The 12,522-nt window shown below is 42.8% G+C and overlaps 1 protein-coding gene across 2 annotated transcripts in view; it reads left to right on the forward strand.

Annotated features, from left to right (window-relative positions):
- The window catches only part of DDX42 (DEAD-box helicase 42), a 35,420-nt gene extending 22,921 nt beyond the window's left edge, over positions 1–12,499 (forward strand). For both annotated transcript variants that reach the window (XM_061144369.1, XM_061144370.1), the window contains 11 exons: positions 843–962; positions 1,995–2,171; positions 2,717–2,845; positions 3,734–3,833; positions 4,430–4,477; positions 4,982–5,079; positions 6,226–6,502; positions 7,259–7,485; positions 8,806–8,916; positions 10,343–10,444; positions 10,885–12,499. In XM_061144369.1, the coding sequence (XP_061000352.1) occupies positions 843–962; positions 1,995–2,171; positions 2,717–2,845; positions 3,734–3,833; positions 4,430–4,477; positions 4,982–5,079; positions 6,226–6,502; positions 7,259–7,485; positions 8,806–8,916; positions 10,343–10,444; positions 10,885–11,613 (2,118 nt within the window). In that variant the 3' untranslated portion in view covers positions 11,614–12,499. The remainder of the gene's footprint in view (positions 1–842; positions 963–1,994; positions 2,172–2,716; positions 2,846–3,733; positions 3,834–4,429; positions 4,478–4,981; positions 5,080–6,225; positions 6,503–7,258; positions 7,486–8,805; positions 8,917–10,342; positions 10,445–10,884) is intronic.
- Positions 12,500–12,522: the final 23 nt, after the last annotated feature.

Here is a 12,522-nt window from a genome sequence, read left to right on the forward strand (position 1 = left end):
AACACACAGGTAGTAAAATGATGTCTGCTCCGGTGTGGACAGCTTTCTGGCCGTGCCAATTGCTACATGATGTTTGAACTTGTTTCGTGAGGGGTCGGTGGTTGAGTGGTTTTATGTGTGTGTGTGTGTGTGTGTGTGTGTGTACATACTTGTCTGTTTTCTAAGAAGTACCCCTTTAAAAAAAGCTTTTAAGTGAAACGCTGATTGGAAATATCAGCATCACCCCAGAAGCCTTGAAAGCTTAGCACTGCTGGAGTCAGCATGGAGGTGGAGGCCCATTCCTCACCTGGGTGCAGTTCAGACAGTCAGACGTTTGGCAGTGTCTGCGTCAGCACTAAGCAGGACGCTGGCTCCTCAGCCCCGACTGAGGTTGGAGACAGTAGGTGATAGCTTTATAACCAGTGGGTTATAGGTGTGTCTGGATTGGGAGCTCATTTGCACTCTATTTCAAGAGTAAATTTTATTTTTTCTACCACTTGGTTACTAGTTATACACATGGAAAAAATATATTGACTTTTTCCAGTCTTTTGAACATGACTTTTAAAAAATTTTTTATGAGAAAATTAATTGTGATTAAAGAGATTTCAAGGCCCATAATCATTTAAAATAACGTGACCATTATTTCAGAAATATTTATTTTGGAATTTTTTCAATGTGAGATTTAGGTCCATTATTATTTGAATTTTACCTTTTCACACATTGTAAGCTATTAGGTATAGGCTTAGGTTTTTACTCTTCATATTCCAACTAAACACTGGAGAGCTACAGGTAAATATTGTTGACCTTCTAGTGCTATTTATTTTGAAGTGCAAGTCATTCTTGCAAGTCGTCTTTATCTCTAGGTTTCTGGTGCGGCACCTCCTAGACCAGGAAGTAGTTTTGCTCATTTTGGGTTTGATGAACAACTTATGCACCAGATTCGGAAATCTGAGTATACACAGCCCACTCCAATACAGTGCCAGGTAAGTAAATATGGGTCACAAAGAGTTGTACATAACTGAACTGAAGTAAATATAATGAAAGAAAAATGAAGTAGAATGACATTGTGATCTTTTTTTTTTAAACTGACAAAACAATAAAACACTTTAATACAGAACTGTATTGACATGGATAGAACTTTTGAAGCCTTTAAAAATTTAAAAAAAAAAAGCAGAAATGAATATTTTACCAGTCTTAAGGTATTGACTGCTATCACCTTCTGAGGTGGACCACATTCTGTCCGTGCAATATGAATCTCTCTAAATAAACTGCTTTCACTTCACCATGGCTCACTTTTGAATTCTCTGTGCAAAAGCCAAGGGCCCTCACTTGGTGACCCATCTTAGGAACTCAGCTGAGACCTCCCCTTCGTCACTTTTCTTTGATTATAAAAATGCAGCCCACTCTGTTGGGGCAGAGCCCTGTTATCTGACCACTGTCTCTTTCACTAGTGTGCTGTGTTAATAAATCTACTTCTTACCTATTTTTAACAGTTGCTAAAGGACTAAGTGTTCTTTTGTTTCTGATAAATGTCTTGAAAATATGATCTGAAGAAAACTGTTCATTAAGCCTAAACTAAACAAAGGTTTGTGTGTGGAGAAATTTAGCACTGTCAGTTAAGAGGATTCCTTTGTCCATGGCCTGAAACTTCTCATTTATAACTGAAAGTAATAGCTTCTGTTTCCCATTTATAAATGGATTTTATTCTTTTCCACACAGTTCAGTATGTGGATGAGACATTCTATACCTTCATGGTGAGGGGGGACAAATTTTTTTTTAATTTTAGCAATGATAATGTTTCCTACAAATGAAGTTTATGGGAATCCAGATGTTTCATTCTTTTTTTGCCCCCAGGTATTTCTTGTTATTCCATAACCAATGTGCATAGCCTAGGACATTTTTGTCCCATTGAAAATAAATGTCATTGTTAGTCATCTGTCCTTTCTCAGAGTTGCCTTCAGTTCATCTTTAAAATTGAAAGTTTAGAGTGGATATTACTTCTCTTTTTCCTCTAGGGTGTACCTGTGGCATTAAGTGGTAGAGACATGATTGGTATTGCCAAAACAGGCAGTGGGAAAACTGCAGCCTTTATCTGGCCCATGTTGATTCATATAATGGACCAGAAAGAATTGGAACCAGGTGATGGACCAATTGCAGTGATTGTGTGTCCCACTAGGGAGCTCTGCCAGCAGGTATGTGCTTTATGTAGAGTGCCCCGTTGCTTATATCAACTAATGAGGACTAATCAACTGGGTAGAACCACCAGGAAACTTTTTTTTTTTTTAATGTGTGAAATACACAAAATTTATTATTTTAACCATTTCTAAGTGTACAGTTCAGTGACATTAAGTAGATTCACATTGTTGTGCTCTCAGGAAACTTCTGGAAAATATTACATGTTATGTATTTTCTATATAACCAATTGATTTGGGAACTGTATTGTAAGCTCCCAGTGTTTTCCTCCTAGGTTACTTCATTTTGTTCGGTGAAAGGCAATAACAGGGTCAGGAAGAGAAGTGAAAAAGAATAATCACAACAAGATTTTAGATAGCTTGTTAAGATGTGATAATGGTACCCTGTTCATTTTCTTTATGAATAAAATTGTGTTTGTATGTTCTAGTTTTTTATTTCCTATTGACATCACATTTTGTGTGTTTTTCATAACTCCTTTTTGGACTGCGGCTGAGGTTAGTGTCACAGAGGTATTTGTTCATATGTCATTATGTTGCCTTTGTAGATCCATGCAGAATGTAAGCGGTTTGGGAAAGCATACAATCTTCGATCAGTGGCTGTGTATGGTGGAGGGAGCATGTGGGAACAGGCCAAGGCCCTTCAGGAAGGGGCAGAGATTGTTGTTTGTACACCAGTAAGTATGTCTTGGGTTTAAATAGCTTATCAGCCTTTCTCGGTATGGAAAAAATGTTAGTTGTTGGAGGGCATTTCCCCTGAAATGTGGTAAAGCAGGGTTGAAAATACTCTGAGGCAGTGATAGCTTGTGGCTTTGGTTTAATTTTGGTTGCTAGACTAAAATAGCAGTCTAGTAAGATTCTTTATATGCTACAAATTTCTGTCTGCATCAGTTTTTCTTAACACTGTCATGGAAAATGGGCCCATGCTTATGAAGAGCCTAAGTTCAGAGTATGGTCAAAACTGCCTTGAAGATTGTAGTTTAAACATTAAGACCCGTCAGTAAGGCTTTAACTTTGGTCATTTCAGAAAGCCTCACAAAAAATAGTTCTCACCATCTTTCTGCAGTTTAAATCACAATTAATGTAAAGGAGGAACCCAGTGAGTTTTCAGATTTTCTGTTCTTTTGAGTGCCGTAGTGCATGAAACCCAAGGCTGTCAGACTAGTGTATATTGCAGCCTGAAACTGGAGTGTTATCATTTTTGCCAGGAGCAGAACTCTAGAAAATTCTTGTAAATACATTTAATTGAACAGCCCTCAACATTGGCAGGTTTCCCTGTGGGATCCATCAGCCAAGGATTGAAAATATTCAGGGGGAGAAAAGTCAAGAAAGCAAACTTGAATTTTCAGTATGTTGGCAACTGTTTATGTAACATTTACATCGTGTGTTATAAGTAATGAAGAGATGGTTTAAAATATACAAGAGGGTGTGCATAGGTTCTATGTGCAAATACTGCTTAATTTTGTTTGAGGGACTTGAGCTTCCTCACGGGGCATGAACCTGGAACCAGTGTCCAGCAGATACTGGGATGGCTTGACTTACTGTTCTTTTTCTGGCTCTCATAGGGTCGACTGATTGATCACGTGAAGAAGAAAGCTACCAACCTTCAGAGAGTCTCCTACCTTGTGTTTGATGAAGCAGATCGAATGTTTGACATGGGGTTTGGTATGCTTTGAATATTAGATTCTTCTGTCTGTCTCAGTGACACTAGTTTTTTCCATGTCTTTCTAGATTTAATTTTTTCTCTGTGTGAGAAGCTAAAAATACTTCTGGGTAGGGTTGGACCCGTAGAGATAGAGCTAAGACTTTAGCTATTTTTAGGAGTTCTTTCAGGAAAAGTATGTTAGGCTTAACTGGGTTGAGGACGTTTGAAAGTGCCTGTGAATATAGGGAGAATATTCTAGGCTTTATTTTTATTCATCTGCCTTTGATTGTGGAGGTCAAGGTCTGTGTTATTTGGGAGGCAGGTGTCATATCCTTCAAGGCCTTTGTGTTCCTGTCCTCCTTGACTTAACCAGTTGTGTGAAAATTGTGAATAACTGTCTTTGTTGATTGGAACACCACTGAGCCTAACCCAGCTAGGTGTTGGGCTAAGTGTTTCTGAGTTTCACGCTGAGTGACAAGTCTGGGAGTTCCAGAACTTCCTTAATTCTTACAATGTCTTTATAGAAAGATTTTTGCTATTAGTAAAATGATTTTCCAGGTATCCCAAACTGTCATGCAGAGTTATGATACTGATTTTATTCTTCTATTTCTTCCAGAGTACCAGGTGCGGTCCATAGCAAGTCATGTCCGTCCTGACAGACAGAGTACGTATGAAGCAGTTTCCTTAAGCCACATTTGTACTCAGAATAAACACCTATTTATTTTATAACTCACAGTTATGGCAGTAAAAATAATCATGTTTGTAATGGTGAGGAACCATAAAGGGGAAGATAATGACAGTTTATCTGAGCTAGACAGGACCTTAGAGATCACCAGGTAGAGCTCACTCATTTTCACAGTGATAGTACCAAGACTGAGAATTAAATGCCCTGTCACAGTTCACAACGTTTTATCGCTGGCTAGAGGCAATGCACAGTGCAGATCTGCTGACTTGAAGTCAATAGCCTTTTTCTGAACCATACTGACAGCAACATCTGCCTTAATTGAAAATGTGTAAAATGATGGTACTTCTTTTTCCTTAGTGAATGAATTTTTAAACTTCAGTGGGCTTTCGTTTTTTAAAAACTGAGCAGTGAATGTCAGTAGGAAGCTTAGTGGGTATTCAAAAAAGAAGTGATACTGTTTCTTTAACATAGTTTACCTTTTAGCTCTCTTATTCAGTGCAACTTTTCGGAAAAAGATTGAAAAGCTGGCCAGAGACATCCTGATTGACCCTATTCGTGTGGTGCAGGGAGATATTGGCGAGGTAAGCCTGAGCAGGGCAGATGGAGTCTCGGTGGGTTATTTTTCACACTGGTGGCATGGATTTCATTTCTCACTATTGAGAGAAAAAACATTACTGGCACTTACAGATGAGGCAACATGTTTCAAATTTGCTTTAAAAGCACAAGGGTTGGGGCAATAGGTGAAATATGTTTGGCAAAATGTTAATAATTGTTGAAGTCTGGTGATGGTTACATGGGAGTTGATTTTGTTCATTTTATTCATTTTGAATGTTAAAATTTTTTCCACAATAAAATGTTTCTTTTAAAAAAATTTATTTTTGGGAAAAAAAAGAGCAAGTCTAGTCTGAAAGATGCTGGTCGGTTTGCATGGAAGTAACATCTTCAGTCATTGTGTGAGGTGGCCTGCACAGTGTGGAGCGGGGAGATTTGAAAGGCCTGTTGAATTAAGTTTTTGTTTTCCTCACCTGTACATATGCCCTATGTGGAAAAGTTATCTGAATTGTGATTAGGAAATCAAATAAGGCAGCCTTGAGAATCCCTTAATACGCTTAGTATGCCAGTAAAGTTCTCTGCAGTTGGCTTGTGAACATTGGCCACCTTTGATTGCTGAGTGCCTTCTGTGTGTGGGTATGAATTGTACTAGGAGCTCTTACTCTACTGGGAATAATCTGGATAGGCATGTAGAAAAGTATTGCAGAGCATTGGGGCTTAGAGATTATTTAGGTATATGTACACATGTCAGCGGAGGGCTTCCCAGGCGGCACAGTGGTAAAGAAACGCACCTGCCAATGCAGGAGATGCAGGAGACGCGGGTTCAATCTGCGGTTGGGAAGATCCCTTGGAGAAGGAAGTGATAACCCACTGCAGTATTCTTGCCTGGGAAATCCCGAGGACAGAGGAGCCTGGTGGACTACAGTCCATGGTGTCGCAAAGAGTCAGACACAATTGAGCATGCACGCATACACACACATCAGGGGAGGTGGAGAGCACTGTGATTTGAGAAAGGATGTAAAATTTGAGTTGTACTTGACTTGCTGAAGGAAAGCCCAAGGATACAGGGGATTATTCATGGTTCTTCTAGACACAGGTGGAAAGTGTGGTGTCAGGTTCTTACTCAGGTGCCCTGTGGCACAGATATTGCCGTCATCTTTTTCATTTCTTTTCAGGCAAATGAAGATGTGACTCAGATTGTGGAGATTCTCCATTCTGGACCTAGTAAATGGAACTGGCTCACCCGGCGTCTAGTGGAGTTTACCTCTTCAGGGAGTGTCCTCCTGTTTGTTACTAAGAAAGCCAACGCTGAAGAGCTGGCCAATAACCTTAAACAGGAGGGTCATAATCTTGGCCTGCTCCATGGTGACATGGATCAGAGTGAAAGAAACAAGGTTATTTCAGACTTTAAGAAAAAGGACATCCCCGTCCTAGTGGCCACAGATGTTGCAGGTAGGGTATGCATTTCCCCAGTAACCCTTGGTTCCTGTGTTGTATGGGTTGCTCCATCTGGCTGTGTAGACCTGTAATATCTGAAGAGGCCAATTGAAGGCACTCTGCTGGCCTGGCTGTCCATGCCCCATGAGGCAGCAGTTCAGAGCATGGTGATCACTGTCTGGAGCTCTGAGTACCACTTCCCACTTAATATTCCTCTCTGAAAAAAAAAAAGAATTCCTGCAATTGGAAGACACTTGAGGATGAAACTGTTAACATAGTTACATCGTAGGCTGTGTCCCTGAATATAGTAGACATCTTAGTTTGATTATGTAGTTTGACATATTTCACTCAAGATCAGAAAAAAATTTTGAAGTGTGATTTTTGAGTTTGTTCTGATGAGTTTTAATAGCTACACTTAAAAGCTTGGTATTTTCTCCCAGAAAGGTGATCACTTCTCAGCCTCAAGACACATGTGATGTTGGTTGTGAATTTTTTTTTTTTCCAACGTATTTCTGGTCAAGAGAGAGGCCATGGCAGATTACTGGTAGTAGAAGATAGATGTCTCTACACACTAAGTTTACCTAGCGTTGTAGGATCTATAATAGTAGCGTTTCTTTTAGAAGGGTGGCTCACATACCTATATCTCAGCACATCAAACCATGTGCTTTGCTTAGATAAGAGGAATGTAGCTTCTTAGGAGGTAAGCATTTTGGGTGACTTTGGTGTTTTGACTTCTGATAAAGAATAAAAGAATTTGGTTTTTTATTTCAGCCCGTGGTCTGGACATTCCTTCAATTAAGACTGTCATTAACTATGATGTGGCACGAGATATTGACACCCATACTCATAGGATTGGCCGCACAGGACGAGCCGGTGAGAAGGGCGTGGCCTATACCTTGCTGACACCCAAGGACAGCAATTTTGCTGGTGACCTTGTTCGGAACTTGGAAGGAGCCAATCAGCATGTTTCCAAGGAGCTCCTAGATTTGGCCATGCAGGTGAGTGACTGGACACACTTCAGTGAAAAAACTTCAGTATGCCAGAGGCAGGTAACATAGAAATATGACAATAAAGTTGGGTAGGCAGCACTTATAAAGTATAGATTGGTATTGGAGGACATTAAAACTCATCTGATTTGCCTTCTCATTCTCTCAGCAACATACATGTTGAAAAGCTATTCCTTTCTTGTGCTAAAATCTGTCCCTCAAATTTCTTCCTTCTTGCCACATATCACACTTGTGAGCAATTTTACTGTCAAAGTTATTATTCCCCTCACTGCCCTTTACCCCAGTTTTTTCTATTGGGGGCTAAAAATGTATGATGTCTTTTTTAAAAAAGCATTTCACTACTTCTCAGACCTTTGACTACACTGGTGGTTGATCCAAAACTGAGTGAGGCATTCTACTGAATTAAATCTTGAGTCGTCTTGATACGCATGTTCCCAAATCGCCAGTATATTTGGGATACATGTTCTGATAGTAGAGACTGCCGTGTTTTTCAGATTCAGAGGTCACCCTGCAGAGCTGTTCACCCATAATGCAGTTGTCCTGTGGTACTGCTGCCCATGCTTCCCGCCCTGGGAGTAAAGGACCAGCATTTGAGGGGAGAGTAGGGTAATGTTTCCTTCCCTCCCGGAGAGCCAGTGCTAAACTGTTTTTGAACCAGATATATTTTGTCTTTGGTGTTTTCCTGCATCTCATTGTGTTTCAGGCTTCCTGTGTTGTCAGACTGATAAGCTTCTCTGATCAGCACCTTGCTACCTTTCCCTCTCCTGGGGAGCCATCCTAAACTAAGTTTTTGAACCAGATATATTTTGTTTTTGGCATTTTCCTACATCTCATTGTGCTTCAGGCTTCCTTTGCTCTCAAGATTGATCAGCTTCTCTGATCAGCACCTTGCCACCTTTCAAGTACTTTTGACTGTAACTTGTGATAGTCAGATAAAGCTCTAAGCTCCCCAGAGATTTTACGTATAGATTGTCTGAGAAATAGAAAATAAATTCATTTTCCACAAGGTAGTTAGGAATGGCCAGAGGAACTGCTCTGCATTTGAGGTGTATTGTAATCATTTCCCTTCCTGGAAGCTCTGAAGGAAGAAAGGAGCAGTAAAAGGAAGCCTTAGCTAAAGGCTCCTGACAAATCTGATGGATTAAGCTACCAAAAAGAAGCTAATCTGTGGTTCCTGTGAACAGTTCCTCCTTTGCTATAGATACATTGGCTAAAGTTTCTCTCTCCCGTTTAGTTTCCTCTTTGACTTTGTTCTCTTCCTCTGGGTGCGTCTTCCTCCCGTGACTTAACCTTGAATTGTGTTTGCTGCAGAATGCCTGGTTTCGGAAATCCCGCTTCAAAGGAGGGAAGGGGAAAAAACTGAACATTGGTGGAGGAGGCCTGGGCTACCGGGAGCGGCCTGGCCTTGGCTCTGAGAACTCGGTGAGTCCAGACTCTAGCAGTGTCCTTCAGACTGGTCCTGCGTCTTTCTGACGTTAGGACTGTTTTCATTTACCTGAGTCTCAGTGAGTTCAAAATGCTGTCATCTGCTGACTTGAGTTGGTACAGCACTGGTTCTCAATGTGACTTTATATTAAAGAAGAAACTGTGTGTCCTTGACTGACTAGGTGTGCTCAGGAAATCAGTGTAGATTAGCACTGGTTCTCAAAGGTGGCCCCTGGACCTGCAGTAAATGCAGTCTCATGGCCCACCCTAGACCTGCTGAATCAGACTCTGGAGGTGGGGCCTAGCAGTCTTTCTACACACCCTCCAGCATTGGCCTTGAGCCAGAGGGTCCCTCTATAATTCAGCTGTATCTTTTTTTTTTTAAGTTTATTTATTTATTTTTGGCTGTACTGAGTCTTCATTGCTGTGCCCAGGCTTTCTCTAGTTGCACCAGAGGCTACTCTTCATTGCAGTGAGGGCTACCCTTTGTTGCTTTGAGCAGGCTACTCATTGCAGTGGCTTCTCTTGTTGTGGAGCATGGGATCTAGGCACTTGGGCTCAGTAGTTGCGGCTCACAGGTTTAGCTGCTTCACGCATGTGGGATCATCCTGGATCAGGGATCGAACCTGTAACTCCTGCATTGCAAGGCAGATTCTTAACCACTGGACCATCAGGGAAGCCCCTCAGCTGTATCTTATAACTAAACGCACAAACAATACTACACTCTCTGGGAAATTGGTTCAGATACAAGAGCTAGCTTTTCTCACAAACCAAGTAACAAAGGCTGCCCCTGCCTGGCTTTCTTAACTTTCTTGTCACTTGATTCTTAAGCCAAGGAAGAAAGCTGTCAGTCTGCGTGTCTGGATCACTGTGGGTAACTTGGTGTCTTGGTGAAGTAGCCTGTCCCGCATTACAGTGATGCTGCTCCTATGGATCATGCAGGTGATAGTGGTAATACCGAGCACTTAGGATGTGCCCGGCCAGTTCAAGCAGCCACACACGTTAACTCAGGCTTCACAGTCACTCGGAGTAAATACAGCTGATAGACTGAGGCACCCAAGGTTATACTGTGGAAAGCGTTGAAGCTGAGGTTCAGACTCTTCAGGGTTTGGATGTAGAGCCTGAGCAGTTATGTGTGTACTGCACTGCCTTGTGGCCTTTTCAGCTTTAACATAATTTTTACCCAGTTACATAAACGTAATGTTTATGCCTATAAATACCAGGTGATCAGCTTTGGGCATAATCTGACCTCATTTCTGATTGTTAGGGTGGGTTCTCAGAAATAGATTTAATGGGTTGAAAGGCATAAAAAAAATCTCACACCTATTTCAGCTCCCTCTTGTTTCCAGCATATTGAGGCCCTTCTGTGGCAGTGGGCTTCCCTGCTTACTCTTCCTTTCTCATGAGTGTGTTTATTTTTTAGGACCGAGGAAGTAACAACAATGTAATGAGCAATTATGAGGCCTACAAGCCCTCCACGGGAGCCATGGGAGACCGGCTGACGGCAATGAAAGCGGCTTTCCAGGTGTGAAATCAAGCACTTGGGGCAGTGGTGAGGGGCACTGATCTTCCTGAGATGGTAGCTGGCCTTGTACACTAGGTGCTGGATTTCCCAAGGGCCTTCCCCCATTTTCAGTTCTGAATATCGGCTTAACTGCAGCTTACCTAGAGCTGCAGGTGTAGAGGCTGGACAGACCCCTGTTGCTGGTCGTCTCCTTCAGGCACACTCAGGGCCCTCGTCCTACAACAGTGTCAGTGTTCCCTCCCTGCTCTACCAGCTGTCAGGGCGCCAGGGCTCTTGTAACCTGGCTGAGAGTGCTTGCCGTTGTTTAACGAAGACAAGTTTGGTTCCGTGCCTCTTGTGCCCTGAACTGCTCCTCAGCCTTCTGTACCTCCAGTTAGCTAGCTGGGCCATTAGGTTTCTTACACTTCCTGTCTCACCCACTGCTGTTGTCTCTCTCTTAGTCACAGTACAAGAGTCACTTTGTTGCTGCCAGTTTAAGCAACCAGAAGGCTGGAAGCTCTGCGGCTGGGGCGAGTGGATGGACTAGTGCAGGGAGCTTGAATTCAGTTCCAACTAATTCAGCCCAGCAGGGCCACAGCAGTCCTGACAGCCCCATTGCCAGCGCCACGAAGGGTATCCCAGGCTTTGGCAGTACTGGGAACCTCAGCAGTGCCCCGGTGACCTACCCTTCTGCCGCAGCTCCGGGCGTCAACAACACAGCTTCAGGGAGTAACAGCCGAGAAGGGACTGGGGGTGGCAATGGGAAAAGAGAGCGATATACTGAGAACCGGGGTGGAAGTCGTCACAGTCATGGAGATAGTGGCAATCGGCATGGCGATAGTCCACGTCATGGAGATGGGGGTCGCCATGGAGATGGGGGTCGCCATGGAGATGGATACCGCTACCCAGAGAGCAGCAGCCGTCACACTGACAGCCGCCGTCATGCTGATGGTCATCCTCACGGAGAGAACAGGCATGGAGCGGGCGGAGGCCGACACGGGGAGAGCCGGGGTGCCAGTGACGGTCGGAATGGTGAAAGCAGGAAGGAAAGTTGTAATCGTGAAAGCAAGATGGACCCCAAGGTGGACAGCCCCAAGGTGGACAAGATGGACAGCAAGACAGATAAGACACCTGATGGTTTCGCTGTCCCTGAGCCACCCAAGCGCAAGAAAAGTCGATGGGACAGTTAGAGGGTATGTGCTGAAGCGTGAAATCAGTTGTCTTTAATTTTATTTTTAGATTTGGTAACTAGGTGTCTCAGGGCTGGGTTGGGGCCCAAGGTATAAGGACCCTGGGCCCTTAGTGGACAGCTGGAGTTTGGAGACGTGACCCATTCACCTAGGGAACGTTTCAGGTATTTACTTGGGAAGCTGCTTTCGTCTTAGAAGCAGCCAGAGTTGGCAGCTTCTTTTGGCTCTGGGTGAGTGTCACGAGGGTCAGCTGAGGATACCTTGGGAGAAGGGGCCTTACAGGGCACAAAACTCACTCTAGGTTTATATTGTATGTAGTGCATATTTTTTACTAAAATGTCACCTTAAAGACATCTACAAATTTTTCTGTGGCCAGGCAGTCCTCATTTGAGTCTGGATTGATTCTGCAGATCAGTCCTTGGAGGTGTTGGGGATGTGCACTGAAGCACTTCCAAGCCTCTGCAGGGGAGGTGGGGGGCGGGGAGGGGCCTGATTCTACGTGAGTTGATGCTCAGGTTTCCCAGCCAGGTTTGTGTCCAGCCCTGAGACAGGAAGCAGCAGCCTGCCAGACCCAGAGTCCCTGCAGCTGAGGGGAAAGACGATCCTGGAGACAGGACTGCTCTGGGCCTAAACTGTTGCTAAATTTAAAATGAAAAAAACAAAAACCCAACAACAGCTTTTAAAGTGTCTTCTATTTCATTGTATTTTTTTTAACTTGCCACAATGGTAGAAAAATCTTTTGCTGAAATGATTTTGATGATTTTTGTTTTATCTTGTTTATAAAAGGAAAAGAAATATACATACTTCAAATTTTGTGACTTTGTGAAGGTTTCTTTGAGATGTGCATTCCTCTCTGCTTGCTCTAGTAAATGTTTTACTACTGGGACCTGTGGATTGCTTGTCATTTCT

This window comes from Dama dama, chromosome 5 (genome assembly GCF_033118175.1).
Source record: "Dama dama isolate Ldn47 chromosome 5, ASM3311817v1, whole genome shotgun sequence".
NCBI classification, from domain to species: Eukaryota; Metazoa; Chordata; class Mammalia; order Artiodactyla; family Cervidae; genus Dama; species Dama dama.